Below are 16,036 nucleotides of genomic sequence, written 5' to 3'. Positions count from 1 at the left end.
CCTGGCCAATGGGGCCTGGACAAACCTGGCCTATCAGATCCTAGGTTGTGTCCTGGGGTTATGACCCAGCCCTGCTGCCTCCCCAGGCCTCCTGCCCCCTGGCCCTCTCTACCTGCTCGGGCAGGTGAGGTTCTGCTCCAAGGTCACCGACATGGCCCATAGCAGCATCTTGCGCCGGATGAAGCCAGACTGAGCCGCCACCTCCTGGATCCGCTCCATGATCTTCTCCCACACCCGCGGCACCCCCATGTGGGACGTGGGCTCCACTTCCCTCAGCGTGTTCACCAGGCTCCCCTGTTCGCAGCCAGCAAGAGACAGGGCTGTGGTTCAGAGCCAGCCGGGAGCCAGGAGGGCCCTGTCACCAGAGTCAGCGTGCACACACGCAGGCATCCTGTATACAGTAGCTCGCACAGGTGTACACACACACCGCATGCAACTCATGTCACATACTGTCGGCTACGACTCAACAGCCACCTACTCACTGCTCTACTTTGCTGAAAGAACCTTGATGTTGCTCAGGTACCAGGGTGGCCAGATGCTTCAGAAGTACCTCAGTCCCCTCCCAGTCCTGGGGGCAGTGACTTTTTATTAGTCTAACTCAAACATGGTAATCCCATTCCCTTAAGCAGTGACTGGTTGATGAATGGACATGGCACAACATTTGGGCCAATGTAGGGGAGTCCGCTAGGGGGCTCTGGGGACGTTCTCCTCATGGTTAAAAGAAGGATCCCAAGCACAGGTGTAGTTTATGAGGCTGGGATGCAGGGCAGGGCCGTGGCCATCTGTGACCGTCCTGGGATCTTACTCTGAGGGTGGCCCGTCCTTGATGGCACTGTGGACCCACAAACCACTCTGACTCAACTTTCCTTTATGTAATATCATCAGTTTCCCTTCTTGTTTGGTCATCTGAGTCAGGCTGTGCTAATTGCAGTTGAAAGAATTCTGACTGATAAACACACGGGGAACCGGCATGCTCATGAGTGCACACACAGGGCCCACAGACACAAGCACACACTTGGGCAGGCCCTTGCACACACACTTGGACACCCACTTAGGCAGAGAGGCAGACTGACCTTCAGGGCATCAGTCTCAGCGAAGCAGACCTGGGCCCCCCACTGGATGCCTGTCCACAGGTCATAGATCTGGGCAGCAATGTGGCTGAGGGGCAGGTAGCTGACCACCACCTCCTGTTGGACTTCTGCGGGTTGGATGTCACCAGCCTGGCTGCCATAATGTGCTGTCCATGTGATCTGGCGGACAGGCAGATGGGTCCTGGCAGTGTCTACAAAGCCAGCCCTGGAAGTGTTCACATCCGTGGCCACCCTGTGGGCTTGGGCTATTTCTTTGGAGTGTTCTTTGAACACCCTAGAGGTTGTTCACCCTCCTGGGCGTCTCTGCAGGAAACACCCTGGGACAGGCCTCCCCCTCCCATCCCCCACCATTTTGCTGGGCTCAGTCTGGACCACAGACTTAAGGGTTGTCCTACTTCTCCCAGCTTCCTGAGCTGAGGGGCTGAAGGAAACTCCCTGGGAGTTGTTAGGGCAGGGCCATTGCCCAGATCCACCCATAGCCCACTCCCACCCATCTGGGCATCTGTCCTACATTGTCTTGACTCAGCATCACGCCCTTGGGGTTCCCAGTGGTGCCTGACGTGTAGACCAACACGCAGCACTGGTTAGGCTGCTGGGCATTGATGATGGTGTCCAGGGCCTCCTCAGTCACCTCATTCCCCAGATCCATGAACTCCTCCATCTGCGGCCAGGTGGGAGAGTGCAGGCAGCCCAGGTGAGCTGGGCAGGCTCACACAGACCCCACCTGCCCCACACGAGCCCTCTACCCATACCGTGTACACGTTGGCCATCTTTGTCAGAGGAGGTTCCTGAAATATCACTACTGCCTTCAGATGTGGCAGGTTTTTCCAGATCTGTATCGACAGGAAAAATAAATGGGGTTTCATTTTAAAAAGTCACCTCTTGAGAAGAGCCCCATCTCCAGGTGTTAGCCTGGCAGGCACCTTGTGGCAAAGGTTGGTGGTCCCCAGCTCTGACCTTTCACTCAGCAGGACCCTTGCCACCCTTCATGCATGGTTCCCCATCATGAGAACTTTGGAGCAGCAAAGGTGGATAAGCAGGGGGCAAGGAATGACTTCTATTAAAGGAAAACCAGACAACCTGGGGCCTGGCTGAGTGCAACAGGGGACTGTGTGACTGCAGAAGAGAGAAGAGAGGAAAGGGTAGAGGGAAATCAGAACTCAGTTATCTCACTGAGTTGAGGTGTCAGAGATCAGAGTTCAGGAAAGCCGGGGTGCCTAGAATTTGTGGGACAGAATACCAGACAGGAGAGAACTATGCAGAGAAAGAGTTCTAGAAATTTCTTTAGGGGTCCTCTTGATTCTTTGGCGGATTATCAACCTGCATAGGCATAGGTGAAACTCCATGAAACTAGATGAAGAATAAATCTTGGAGGAAGATCAGTGACTGGGGCTAGAAGACAAACAAGAGCATGTATGGGGCCAGAACTGTTTGTGTCTCCATCAGCCAGAGTGGAGGGATCTCTGGAAATAGAGACCCCAGAAGGGTCAGGTCTTAGGTCTGGGGCTAAATTAGCCTTAGAGGAAACGCTATCTAAACCTGCTCTGAAAGGCTTAATTAAACACAAGTCTCAAAATGAAATTGAAAGAGAGAAAAAAAAAAATGGAAAAAATTAACCTGCAGGAGAAAACTAAGAAGCCTAACATATGTGTAATTGGAGTCCCAGGAAATATTTTTTTTAATTGAAAAAAGTCTGAGAAATTTCCAAATTTAATTAAAACTATAAATCCATCAATTCAAGACTCCCGGTGAACCCCAAGCAGGATAATCACAAAGAAAAACCACACTAAGACACAACATAATCCAACTGTTGAAAACCAGTGACAAAGGAAAAAATCTTAAAAGCGGCCAGAAAAACAAGATACACCATGTGGAAAGGAACAAAGATAAGAAATTATAGACTTCTTATCAGAAGCTATGCAAAGTAGAAAACATTGGGATGAAGTCTTTAAAGTGTTGAAAGAAAAAAAAGAAACCCTGTCAACCTAGAACTATAAACTAAATGAAAATATCTTACAGAAAATGAAAGCAAAAATGAACAAGTTTTCAGACAAAGAGAAGCTGACAGAATGCATTGCCTTCAGAGTTGTATTGCAAGAAATTTTGAAGATTGACATATATATGCTAATGTGTATAAAATAGATAACTAATAAGAACATGCTGTATAGCACAGGGAACTCCACTTCGCTGTACAGTAGAAACTAACATAACATTGTAAAACAACTATACCCAATAAAAAAAATAAAATTAAAAAAAAGAAAGAAAATTCTTAAGGAGGAAGGAAGATGAACCTGATGAAAACTTGGGGTCAACATAAAGGGATGAAGAGTGCCAGAAATGGCAAATACGTGGGTAAATAAAAAGACATTTTTTCCTTCCTTTAAAATTTCTTTGAATTATACTTGATGGTTTAAAATACTGCATTGCAGGGGTTATAACTCACATAGAAGTTATGTATAAATGACAATAGCACAAAGTATGGGAGAGAGAAGGAAGTACACTGTTGTAAGATTCCTACATTATATGTAAAGTAGTACAATATTATATCATAATATTATTTGAAAGTAGACTGTGATGAGTTAAAGTTGCATATTGTAAGCCCTAGAGCAAACACTAGAGGGAGAGCTAGTAAACCAATGGATAGAATGGAATACTCAAAAACAAACCAAAATAAAAACAGAAAACTCCATCCAAAAGAAGTCATGAAAGGGGAGAAAAGGATCAAAGAATGGGTGGGACAAATGGGAAACAGCCAACTGGTAGTTTTATAGACAATTTTGTTAGACTGGATTAAAAGGCATGACCCAACTATACGCTATCTATAAGAATCTTGCTTTAAAAATAAGGACACAGGTAGGTTAAAAGTGAAACAACGCAAACACATATACCATGCAAACATTGATCATAAGAAATCTGGAGTGGCTATGTTAATTTAAGACAAAGTAACTTTGGAAGAACAGTTGCCAGAGATAAAGAGGGACATTTCTTAATGATAAGGGGATTAATTCATCCAGAGGACATAACAACCTAAATATGTGTATACATAACAGAGCTTCAAAATACACGAAGCAAAAACAGAACCGAAAGGATAGATAATCCACAACAATAACTGGAGATTTCAACATTCCCTTTCTCATTATTTGTTAGAACAAGTAGACAGAAAATCAACAGGGATATAGCTGACTTAAACACCATTAGAACACTATCAATCAAGTTGACATTATTAACATTTCTAGAACATTCTACCCAATAACTGCAGAATGCACATTCTTTCAAATATGCGTGGAACAGTCACCAACATAGACCATTATTCTGTCTACCACACCTGCTCTGTACAAATGGGGTGCTTCAGGTAACAAAGAGTCCCAGGTGATGAGAGAAAGTTCTTCCCTTGGAGAAGAATCCCAGCTGATCAATTAGAAAACAAACATTTTCCCATGCATGGCTCATGAAATAATTAATTCAGGCAAAGATCATCAGTGGAGAAAGGCTGATGGGGAATGTCACAGTGGATGAGCAGGTGGCCACCACAGGAATCCAGGGGTGAAGCTCAGAGTTCACTACGAGGTACCACCTGACATCACGTGCCTCTCGAGGTTGTGCAATGGGAAGTACACAGCGCCACCTATGGGTTGTTCCTGCCAATCACTGTCTAATCTGAAATGCATCGACGCTTGCCATCTAACAGGAAGTGCAGAGGTTAGAGGGACAAGCTGAACGACAGCTCAGGACGGCTAACCTAGTTTCTGCAGCATGTCAATGACAGAGGTTCTCACACTTGAGCCTGTGTCAGAATCACCAGGAGGCGTGGGCCCCATACCCTGAGTTTTGGAATTAGTAGGTCTGGGGGGGTTCTGAAACTAAGTTCCCGGGGGATGCTGTCGGTCCTGGACCACACTGGTGTATGGTACGGGAAACAAAAGGTGGGGCCTTTGTTTTGAATTAAAAGACTCTTAAGAGACACCACCAAATGCAACACATGGGCCTGGTTTAGATCTTGATTCAAACGAACCAACTGTAAAAAGACACTGTTGGTATTAGATGATATGAAAGAATTCTTTGACTTGTGTAAATAAAGGTGATAAAGTTACTGTGATTGAGAAAAATGTCATATATTTTAGAGGTATTGAAATATTCGGGGGGTGAAATGCTGTGATGTCAGAGATTTGCCTTCAAATACTTCAGCAAAATAGGTAAATTGATTAAATGAGTGTGACCAAAAAACAGTGATGATGATTAAATCTGGATGATCACTCTATGAGGGTCCACTACACTCTTCTCTCTGTTTTTGTTTGTCTGGAAAGTTTCATAATACGAATTTTAAGTAATTACCTAGGGTGGACATTTCTGATTCAGTAGGTCTGGGCCTCGGTTTCTTCAGTGGCAAAATGGGGCAGGGGGAGGGCATAGCGATCAGATCAACCATCTATGCAGGGGGGCTGTCTCCCTGAGGGATGGGGCAAAACTATTGGGGGGCTTTTTAAAGCTCCACTGCCCTCCCCACCCTAGGGTTCTGACACGAGCGCCCACACTGACGAGTGTGTGACTCCCTCGGGTGAGGCTGAGGACGAGCGCTAACACCATTGCTACTTGGTAGCTGAGGCTCTCAAGGAATCTCAAACCAGTGGGGCTTCAAGCAAAGCTGGCCTGGGGGCACCTGGGTCAGAGGCCTCTGGCATCTATGAAGCCTCCAAACCTGAGGAAATCAGGGCCCCACTGAGTCCTAGGGGGCCTGGGACACCCCTGCGGTGCACTGTTCTCTAAATATTTGTCCCCTTTCTATGACGTGAAGGGCCCGAGTGCTTGGGGAGGGGGAGGGCGAGCAAGGGGGTGCTGAGGACAGCTCGGGTTCACCTCAGTCTCTCAGAGCCGTTCACTTTGGGCCACCTTATCCACACCCACATCTCCTCCCCCAATCTCAAGCATTTATCCAAGTCAGACAGGATGGAGGCCCTCAGAATGAGGGAACCCTGACAACGGGGTTCAAAAGGAGTGGAGACAGAAAAGAACTTCTCCACTCAAGCTGAGGGAAGGCCCGTCCTGCGATCCAGATCCCACGGTCCTAGGAGGTTGGAGACCACTTCTCCCGCCCTCAGGTACAGGTGGGGAGCTGAGGTCCAGGTGATATCTCCAGAACTAGGGCCAAGCCAACAAGTCAACCCGGAAGCCTCCTTTGAGATGCAGGGAGCCTTGGAGGATCTTGCAGGCTACTGGGTGTAGCTGGGGCACAGAGGTGCCCTCAGGCCACTGCATGCCAGCGTGGTGCCCATGGGGACAGAGCCAATCAGGAAGGGACCTTAAATGAATCAGGAGGCATCCATGCTCCAGAAAAGACCCAGCTGCCCCAAGAGGCACTGTTGAGCTGCTCCGGTGCCCTGCTGTCTTCAGAAGACCCTGCGGCACTTGCTGTGGCTTAGCCCAAGCCCCACCCTGTGGCAGCCCACACCCCCACTCCCCATCGAGACTCAGACTTGGGTGCTCACATGTCAGAGCCATGAGCCACCCTCAGGGCACACAACCCTTCCCTGAAGGGAAAGCCATGGAGAACAGCAGGCTGGCTGGGGGATGTGGGGTATGTCCCTTGGACATTCTTGGCCTCAGTTTTCAGACCTGGCAAATGGGTCGGCGGCCATTGCCCTGCTTTGCTCTGTGTGCGTGTGGTGGGGCGGGTTGCTGTTGAGAATGATGGAGGATTCTGGCAGGGAGGGTGGAAAAGCCCTTTGTAAGCTGGTGCTCTGTGAGGACGCCCAGCCTGACCCCCGTGGCCCTGGTCCCTTTCCCCCAAACCTTCAGGATCTTTTCCAGCTGCTTCTGCGTGTCGACCACGATGATGTTGGCACGGCAGTCATGGGCGATGTACTGGCAGGCTTCAGGGGAGCTGGTTGTGTAGATGCCAGTGACGATGCCACTGCAGGAGACCCAGGAGGATGCGTGTCTGGGCAGGTGCAGCGGGCCACCCCCTTGGCCCAGCCCCCTGCCCGACACACCCACAGCCCCCAGGCCCAGAGAGCTCCTGTGGCCCAGACAGGCGGCTCAGCACAGTCGCCCCAGGCAGAGCGGGGACAAAGGTGGTGCTGGAGAGGGCCCCAGGGAAGAGATGGGATGTTGGGGACGGGGTTGGGGGTCCCTAGAAAGAGATAACGACCCTCTCTCCGCTCTCTGCCCACCTCCAACCCACTGGAGACCCTGCCCCTCCCTCAGCCACTCACCCTGCGAATACTGTGCCCACTGCCGAGAAGAACCACTCCGGGGAGTTGAAGCCGAGGATGGCCACGCTGTGGGCCCGCTCCAGGCCGAGCTCCAGGCCAAAGGCAGACAGGCCGGGTCAGCCTCTCATTCTCACCAAGCCCCCTTTCGAAACTGCAGGGGACCCTGCCGCCCACCTCAGGGACCACCCTCCCAGGCTCCCACATTAGAGAGTGCCCTGGGGGACCAGTCACTCAACAGCCCTTGCTGCCCCTCCCAGGGCCTTCCCGGGGAGCCCATCCCTCAGCCCAGTGCACCAGGCTTCCCAGGCCCCTTGAATGGGACAAAAAACGAGAAGCTCGTGTCACGTCCTGGCACATGGCAAGGGCCCAGTGAACGTAAACCCTCAGCACCAGGTCAGAGCGGAAAATTAGCTCAATAAATGGGCTGGTTTTTACTGTTATCCTTTCTAAGGGCTTGCCCAGTGGGGCGTCGGAAGGAGGCCTGTGAGGGCCAGAGCTGGAAGGCAGGGCTGGGGAGGGGAGAGGCTGTGCCTTGAGGGGCTCCCTCACCTTTAGGAAGCCCTTGGCGGCTTTGCGGGCCAGCAGGTAGTATTGGTTGTAGGAGATGTGCTCCCACATGCCCTGTCGCTTGAAGCCCAGAGCGCTGAGGTCCCCGTACTTGTCCAGAGCCTCGTAGAACATCCGATGCACAGTGTAGGGAGTCTGTGGGCAGCTGGGGTCTATGCGCAGGTGGACGCGCCCATCGGCCCGAGTTGTCCACAGCGCCTCCTCTGCAGGGTCCGGGAGACCACAGCTTGGATCGTGCCAGCCCAGGGTTGTCCCCAGGGGACCCTTGGTCCTACCTTAAGCAGAGCTCCCAGGCCTCTGGTCCCAACAACGCCTTGGGCACTGGGCCAAGGGGGCTGGCAGACACACCAAGAGGCTGCCTGGAGGGGGAGGTCTGACAGCCTTGAAGGATGGGCAAACCTTTAGGGATGCAGCAAGGAAGAGGAGAGAGAATAGCTGGAGGGGAGGAGGAGGCCTTGGGGACCCTAGACATTTTCCTGCTTTCATGCCAGCTAGGATTTGCCCCCTGAGGGTGAGCAGTCTGCAGTGGGATTGTGGCTGCCCCAGAAGAGTGGGACTGTCAGAATCCTTTGGGGTTTCTACCCTTCCTCTGCCTCCTGAGAATGGGTTGGGGACAGACCCAATTGACAGAAGGTCAAAGCATCAAAAATAGCAACGCTTCCAAGGGGCTAGAGGAGACTGAAAACCATCAGGCTCTGATCACTAGCCTGGAAAATTTCCCAGTGCCAGGAAATAATCTAACCATCTCTGCTCACTCTTGCCTAGTGCCAGGCCCCATGTGAATCCCTCACATGGGGATCTCATCTAGTCTGCACAACATGGGTCTGGTAGCCCCATTTTACAGATGGGGCAGCTGCAGCTCAGAGAGGTTCAGTCATTTCCCCAAGGTCACACAGTGGGAAAGGTATGCCTGATGCCAATGCTCACACTTGGGACAGTGTCCCGGGCACAACCTAGCCTTTTTTACTGTGTGCGGTAGGTAGGAACAGAGCTTTAACATTTAGCATGCGAGATGTGAGGTGAGCTGTTGAACCTCTGAGTCTGTTTTCTCAGGGGAAAGGTGAGGGTTTAGTTCTCATGGATGATATGAGGGTCAAAAAAATGAAAAAGCCTTGGCATATAGTTGGGGCTCAATAAATGCACGCTTTTGTTCCTCCTTTTTCCAAGTTCTCCAGATCATTTGCAAAGGAGGCTTGGATGGGTCGTCTAGATCCTTTTGTCCATGAGGCCACTTTTTGGGGCCATGGCGGTCATCCTAAAAAGGTGACCCAAGGGTGGGGGAGTGAGGGCTGACTAGGACCACAGGGGCTACCCTGCCACCTGCTAGCCAGACCCATGCTGAGATGGAGAGGTCCCACCTCCTTGGATGTCCATCTCGAGGCGGGACCAACAGGGGTCCTGTGACCAGCCCTTCCCCAAGGCAGCAGATGGACTGATGACCTTGTCCCTCCTGTTCAACACTCTAAGGTTTCATGTGGACCCGGAAGTTGGCAGGAAGAGGTAAAGGTCCTGGGGCTGGGACAGGAGAGCCCATCCTTCCTCCCATGGAGGCCAAGGATGGGGGACAAGGGGACATATTCTGGCCCAAGCAGAAGAAGGGAATGTCTGAGGCAGGGGAATGGCAGCCTGGGAAGGTGGGCTGGGGCAGAGAGAAGGTCACTCAGTGCCAGGCCTCGTGTACTGACAGAAGTCAGAACCATGCTGGCTGGCGTCCACCACCTCCCCAGACTGAGACCCACATCCCCAGGTGGAGGTGTGAACCAGGGCCGCTGAGGACCGCTCTCCAATTCCTCCTCAGACATCTCCAAGCCCCTTTCCCATATGCTGGGACCCCAGCCTGGCAGATCCCAGTGATCAACCTCTTTAGGGTCTCCAGCCCCTGCACAAAGGTGAGAGTCCATCCACGTGAGCAGACCAGGGCAAAGACACAGGCTGTGGAGTCAGGTCAGCCTGGGTTCCAATTCCGTTCTGCCACTCCCTGCTGTGTGACCTTGGCAAGGCTTTCTCCTCCTAGCTCCATTTTAATCATCATCAAGGGCAAGGGGTTGGCAAACTTATGGAGAGACTGTAGCCCTCATACAGGTGGCGGGAATGTAAAATGGTGCAGCCATATTGGAAGCCAGTTTGGCAGTTTCTTAAAAAATTGAACATAAATCTACTATACAACCCGGCAATTCCACTCTTAGGTATCTACCCAAGAGAAACGAAAACACACATCCCCACAAAGACTTGTACATGAATGTTCATAGCAGCATTATTTATAGTAGTCAAAGAGCGGGAACAACCATATGTCCATCAACTGGTAAGTGAAAACTAAATGTGGCCTCTCCACACAACGGAATACTATTTGGCACTAAAAAGGAACAAAGTACTGATACAGGCAACACCATGGATGAAACTCAAAAACATGTTTGGTGAAAGAAGCCAAAAGCAAAGGACCATGTATTGTCTGATTCCATTTACATGGAATGTCCAGAAAAGGCAGAAATGATAGAAAGCAGATTAGTGGTTGCCTGAGGCTTGGGGTGGGGATGGGGAGTGACTACAAACGGACACCAAGGATCTTTTTGGGGTGATGGAAAAGGTCTAAAATTGGATTGCTGTAAAGTTTGTACAACAGAAAATTTGCTAAAAATCATAGAAAAAGTGAAAAATCATTACACTTAAAATGGGCAAATTCGATGGCATATAAAGTACATTTCAATAAAACTGCTTTTAGAAATGGGAGGAAGGGGAATTCCCTGGTGGTGCAGTGGTTAGGACTCCGCGTTTTCACTGCTGAGGGCCTGGGTTCGGTCCCTGTTCGGGGAATTAAGATCCCACAAGGTGCGTGGCACAGCCCAAAAAAAAAAAAAAAAAAAAAAGGGAGTAAGAATGGAACGCTGACACACGACCTCCTCACCCAAATTGGGACAAGAATTCCGTGAGGTAGCCCGGCCTGCGTGCCCAGAGCCTGGCAGAGTCACCTCCCAGTAGCTGGTAGTTCTCTTCCCTTCCCTGGTACAGATTCCTCTTGGTGCTTAGACCAGAAAAGGCAAATTTCTCCTGTGGGTCCTGCTAGATGCTCATGCTCCACTGCATTTACCTGTTCCCCCAGGCGTGCCAAGATCATCACAGCTAAGGCTTCCGATCTGCTGTGAAAGCTTCCCTCAGCCAAAAGTTTTAACTTTAACTCATCATCTTTTAAGTTATAACCTTTTTTAAAAAATCACAAAACAATACATATTTGTTCTAAGAAATAGGAAACAATTTAGAAGTACATGATATAAAATGGGATAGGGCTTTCTTAATGCTGCCTGTCTAGGTAACCACTGTTCACATTTGGTGTATGTCATGCTTATACAGATATACGTACAAGGAATTCGTTTTAATTTTGTTGCTGTTGTTTTTTTATCCAAAGGGGGAAAAAAAAAAGAATCATGTTACTATTGTATTAATCAAGGGTAACAAACCCAAAATGGCCATAGGGGATAGGTAGGTAATGTACCAGCATCATAATAAATAAGAGTAAACAATAAATGAATGAAGAGCCCCAGAATCTGCATGTGAAACACAGAGGCACAGTCTTCATTTTCACAAAGAAATAGGCTCCCTCTCATCTTCCTTGAGACACGTGGCCCTCATAGTCCACCTTTTGTTTCTCTGTTTTTTGATAAAAGACAGAGAATAGTGCAACGTTTTACTAAGGAAAGCTGCAATACAAGGGCAATGATCACTGCCCCAACCCCAGCCTCAGTGTCAGGGAGGCAATATGGAGTGGTGGGGACTGGGGGGTGGGGGGAGCACACTCTTCATCTACAGGAGTGGCTGCTCCTTGGCTCTAGGATTTGGTGCCCAGGAGGAAAGGAAACCGAGGGCTACAGGAAATCTGGGTGTTTATGTGTAATCATCTGATTTTTAAATGTTGGCTCCTACATTCAAACAGCCATTAGCCCAATCATCCATTTTTAACTTCCGTGACATTAATGTATCTCTCTCATTGTGTGTGTGTGTGTGTGTGGCTGTGTTGATATGGCTCCGTTGGCCATATCATAATTTCATATCATAATGTACATATCACAACCACTTCCCCATTGAAAGACACTCAGACGATTTCCAGCTTTTAGTCCTTAGGCTTTCCAAAGGATAGATTTCTAGAAGTAGGTTTACTGCATCTGAAGAAAAAAGCACTTAAAATTTTGATGGACGTTTTGGACAGAGTTCCTTCATCTGATTTCTTCTCCCCACTAACTACACGGTTCTGCCTTTCCCCTGTGTTAGTTTTTTATCTCATGGTGCCTACGCTTTGGGGTTAAGTCATCTCACATCCTTCTCAGAAGGAGGAAAGAAGGAATGGACAAGGGAAGGAAAGGCAGTTGGTCTGTGAGATCAGTCTCCTCTTAGCCCAGCTGCTTTGTGACAGGGATGAGAGGCCCGGCTCCTGGTGGACCCACGTCCTTCGGGAAGGGTGACCAGGCAGTGTAGCTTTCTCTCTACATTTACCGCACAGGCTCAGCTGTCTGAACCCCAGACTAGCCAGAAGGGAAGACTTTGGTGGGAAGGGGCCTGCCCCTGCCCTTGGCCTCCCAGAGGCCCAATCATTCTCCTTCCCTTGAAGGAATTAGAATGGGCACAGCTCCCATTTACTGAGCACCCTACTTGTGCCAGGAGGGCTGCATGCCATCTTGTTCTATGACCTCGTGTTTAACAACCCTCCATCCTGTGAGACTCACAGAGGCTAAGTCACCACTGGCAGAGCTGGGATCCCAACCCACAGTCTGACTCCCAAACCCACACAATTCCAGTTGGCCATGCTGGGGTCACGGTGGGGTTCTAGGCCGACCCCAGAACCCACATCTCCCCTGGGAAGGACCGTCATGCCTCCTGCCCAAGTCCTGCGCTGGGGCTGGGGCTCGGTGACCTTGGGCAGCCAGGACCTCCGGTCACTGCCTCTTCCTACATTCCAGAGGCTCCCAGAGTGACCTTTCTGAACCCAAATCTGACCTGTTGGAAAGCCTCCCACATCTCCCCTTGACCACAGGGTGATGCCCTCCCTGTGGCCTCTAAGGAAGGCCCTCCCCACAGGGGCTCGCCAGTCTCTGCCCACCTCAGCACAGCCAACCTGAGCTGCTCCTGGTTCCCTTCATTCCCATCCACCCCCGGGCCTTTGCCCATGCTGTGACTCTGCCTAAAACACCCTTCCCCCATCACATCCACCTCTCCCACGTTTCAAGCCCCAAGTGCCACCCCCTCACTGGGGACTTTAGTGCCTGAGCCTCACTGCGGGCCGAGTCCTGGTTGGGTCTGCCTCTCCCACCAGGCTGGAGGCTCTCCAAGGAAGGTCTGATTCCTCCCTGGGTCCTGAGCACAGAAGCCTGGACCCGAGAAGAGGGCAGGGGGCCTTAGCGGAAGCACAAGTCAGCCTCTGTCCCATCCCAGTCCCAGAGGCTGGACTGAATGACTGTGTGTCCAGGGGACCTGGGCCTTTCCCTCTCTCCCCTCCTCCCTTCCCCCCAGGATGGCGTGAGGGTGGTGCAGGACACATTGCTGCCCAAGTACAGAGAGAGGCGGGCCCCCAGAGCAGATGCCTGCCCAAATGGGCCACGGCAGGCTGAACCTCCGTCCTGCACGCTTGAGAGCCCCCAGGTAGGGCCTGGCAAGACCCAGCCCCACTCAGTGTCCTCCTGACCTGAGTCCGCCACAGCTCAGTGGCCTCAGGCTTAGGAACTGATGGAAGCGAAGATAGATGAGCCCCCCTGCCCGCAGTGCCTCGTCCTCTCCCGCTTCTCATGTCCATGTATCCCCACCTCTGGGCCTTTGCTCACACCATTCTCTCTCCCAATCTCATCTCTGTCGGAAGAGAAATCTCTGGACAGTGAGGTAGAAGACCAGGTCTTAGCTATCAGCAAGGTGGGCAGAGCAGTCAGAAGGGGTCCTTTGCCCACAGAGCACTGGATATTGGCCCTGCTCTCCTGGCCACAGCAATGAGACCACAACCCCATGCCCTGCACAGGGGCCATGAGGTCAACGTGCTGGGCCTTGCCCCGAAGGAGCGCTCCTTGTGGGCGGCGACTGAGCCACTCAGATCCTCTCTCTTGCAGAGTTGGCCTGTGACTTGCGGAGATCATGACAGATCCACCGAGATCAGGGGGTGGTAGGAGTCCTAGCACAGTGTGGGGAGCAGAGAGAAGCAGGCAGCGGCAGCGGGGCAGAGAGAGGCTGGGTTTGAGCAACAGTGGTTGTCACCAGAGTGGGGAACCACGGAGGCCTATTTCTTCCCATCCCCACTGGACACTTTCTAAGCTTCGTTTCTTCCCTGCCTGTCCTCATGATAACCTCCATCAACTAAAGCCATCTGAACTCACCTACCTACCTACCTACCTACCTACCTACCTACCTACCTTCCTACCTACCTACCTACCTGGGTTTCTCCTAAAATCAAAGAACATGAAGTAGCAAAGATGTCATTAGACAAACAGACAACACCCACTGTTGGCAAGGGTGCTGTGCCATTTGGAAGTGTGAATTGGTATGACTTTCCTGGGAGCAATTTAGCAATAAATATCAAAGGGCTTAAAAAAGTAGTAACTTCTGACACAGCAATCACACTTCTAGAAAGTACCCATGGGAAACAATCAGAGACACATAGAGCGAGAACAGGGAGATGGATATCTTAGCAGCTCTGTTTCTATTAACAAAATCATTGGAAAAAAACCCAGTGTCCAATAGGGGCACATGACAAATTCATTAGAGTACAGCCATATCATGGATTCATAGGCAGTCATCAAAATAGTACTTAAAAAATATTTAATGACACAAGGAGATGTCCAGAGTATACCCTCAATAGAAAAAAAGGGAACAAACAAAAGTGCATATAAAAATGCATAGACAAAACTAAAAAGATCTGCATCAAAGTAATATTGTTAAAAAGCTTAGCACATGGTGGGTGCTCAAGAAATCTCTCTCCGTCCTTTCTGACTAGACTCTGAACTTCTGATGCAAGCATTGGACTTGCAATAAATGTTTGCCAAAAGAATAAATAAAACTAAACATGTGATGCCCATCAGGGACAAAGACTGAGACCTCAGTGGTGGGGGAGCGGTGGGGGGTAGGGCATCCTTGAGAAGTGGACACAGGGCATTCCTACACATAATACCATCAGAGGGAGAAGAAACTGAGTCTCAGAGGGGGAAGGAATGGCCAAGGTCACAGCAAGTTAGGGGCAGAGCTGGGACTGACCGGGACAAGACCTCTGACTGTCAGCTGCCTTGCATCCAGTGTCTAGGGGGCTGGTCAGTGAATGAGGTTTAGGCTCGGGGGTCCATCGTCTATTCCTTTGGGGATGGTGTTGGCGGAAGAGGAGAGTGGTACCTGAGTCCCCTGACCCTCTGCCACAAAGTAGGCTGCTCAGAACTGAGCAGGAGGGAGGCATCACGAGTGGGTCCAGGGCTGCCGTGGTACCTCCCAGCCTGCGTACCTGCAGGTGATTCCTTGGAGGATAGCAGAAATGTAAGAAATCAGGATGGGTTGCCAGACCCTTAAATTTGTCCCCATCCCCTCACCTTGAAACTCAACAGGGGCATAGGTCTATCCCATGCCCAGCCATCTCACTGCGGCAATAACAGCCAAAACATGCCCAGGACCCAATCAAGGTCCCTATCACCCAGCAAGGCACCCAAGATCCAAACCAGACCTGATTCCGAAAGGCATCCAATGGTTAGATCTATGGGTAGATCTACAGAGAACCCAGCTAGCAGGCAGCCTGCAGCCAACAGCCCCAAGCACACACCCAGAGAATGTCCGCTGAGTGCTGGGGGTGGGCTTTCCCAAGGCCCCGCTTGCACTTTGTCCTGCCTCTCTCTCCTCTCCCACTCTCTCTCATGTTGCCCCACCTCGTCTTGGCCTGACCCCGGCCTGTGTCTTACAATCGCCCATTATGCTGGGGCTGGTGAGGCAGGCAGGGAGCTGTGTTCTCTGGGGCTCTGGAATAAAGGCGCCTGAACAGCAGAGGAAGTCACTCTCAATTAGCTGGGAAAGGGAGAAACACTAGAGCAGAGAGGAGAAGCCCGGGGTGTTTTCTGCAGCCTGTGGGAACGGCCTCGGAATGAAGCTGATTAAGCAGAAGGAAGGAGACACTGATCCTGGTTAAATGTGGTTCTAGGGCCGGGACAGAGCTCTTTCTTCAGGGCA

At 50.7% G+C, this 16,036-nt stretch overlaps 1 protein-coding gene across 3 annotated transcripts in view; it reads right to left on the bottom strand.

Moving 5' to 3' along the window:
* Positions 1–16,036, bottom strand: part of ACSBG1 (acyl-CoA synthetase bubblegum family member 1) — a 48,638-nt gene that overhangs the window by 5,580 nt on the left and 27,022 nt on the right. For all 3 annotated transcript variants that reach the window (XM_082386775.1, XM_082386776.1, XM_082386774.1), the window contains 7 exons: positions 7,850–8,070; positions 7,301–7,389; positions 6,879–6,999; positions 1,844–1,924; positions 1,603–1,752; positions 1,074–1,250; positions 113–294 (listed from right to left, as the gene is read on the bottom strand). In XM_082386775.1, the coding sequence (XP_082242901.1) occupies positions 113–294; positions 1,074–1,250; positions 1,603–1,752; positions 1,844–1,924; positions 6,879–6,999; positions 7,301–7,389; positions 7,850–8,070 (1,021 nt within the window). The remainder of the gene's footprint in view (positions 1–112; positions 295–1,073; positions 1,251–1,602; positions 1,753–1,843; positions 1,925–6,878; positions 7,000–7,300; positions 7,390–7,849; positions 8,071–16,036) is intronic.

This window comes from Balaenoptera borealis, assembly GCF_965194805.1.
Source record: "Balaenoptera borealis genome assembly, chromosome: 3".
Lineage (NCBI taxonomy): Eukaryota > Metazoa > Chordata > Mammalia > Artiodactyla > Balaenopteridae > Balaenoptera > Balaenoptera borealis.
Note: the sequence above shows the minus strand (reverse complement) of the source record. Positions and strands in the feature narration are given on the sequence as shown.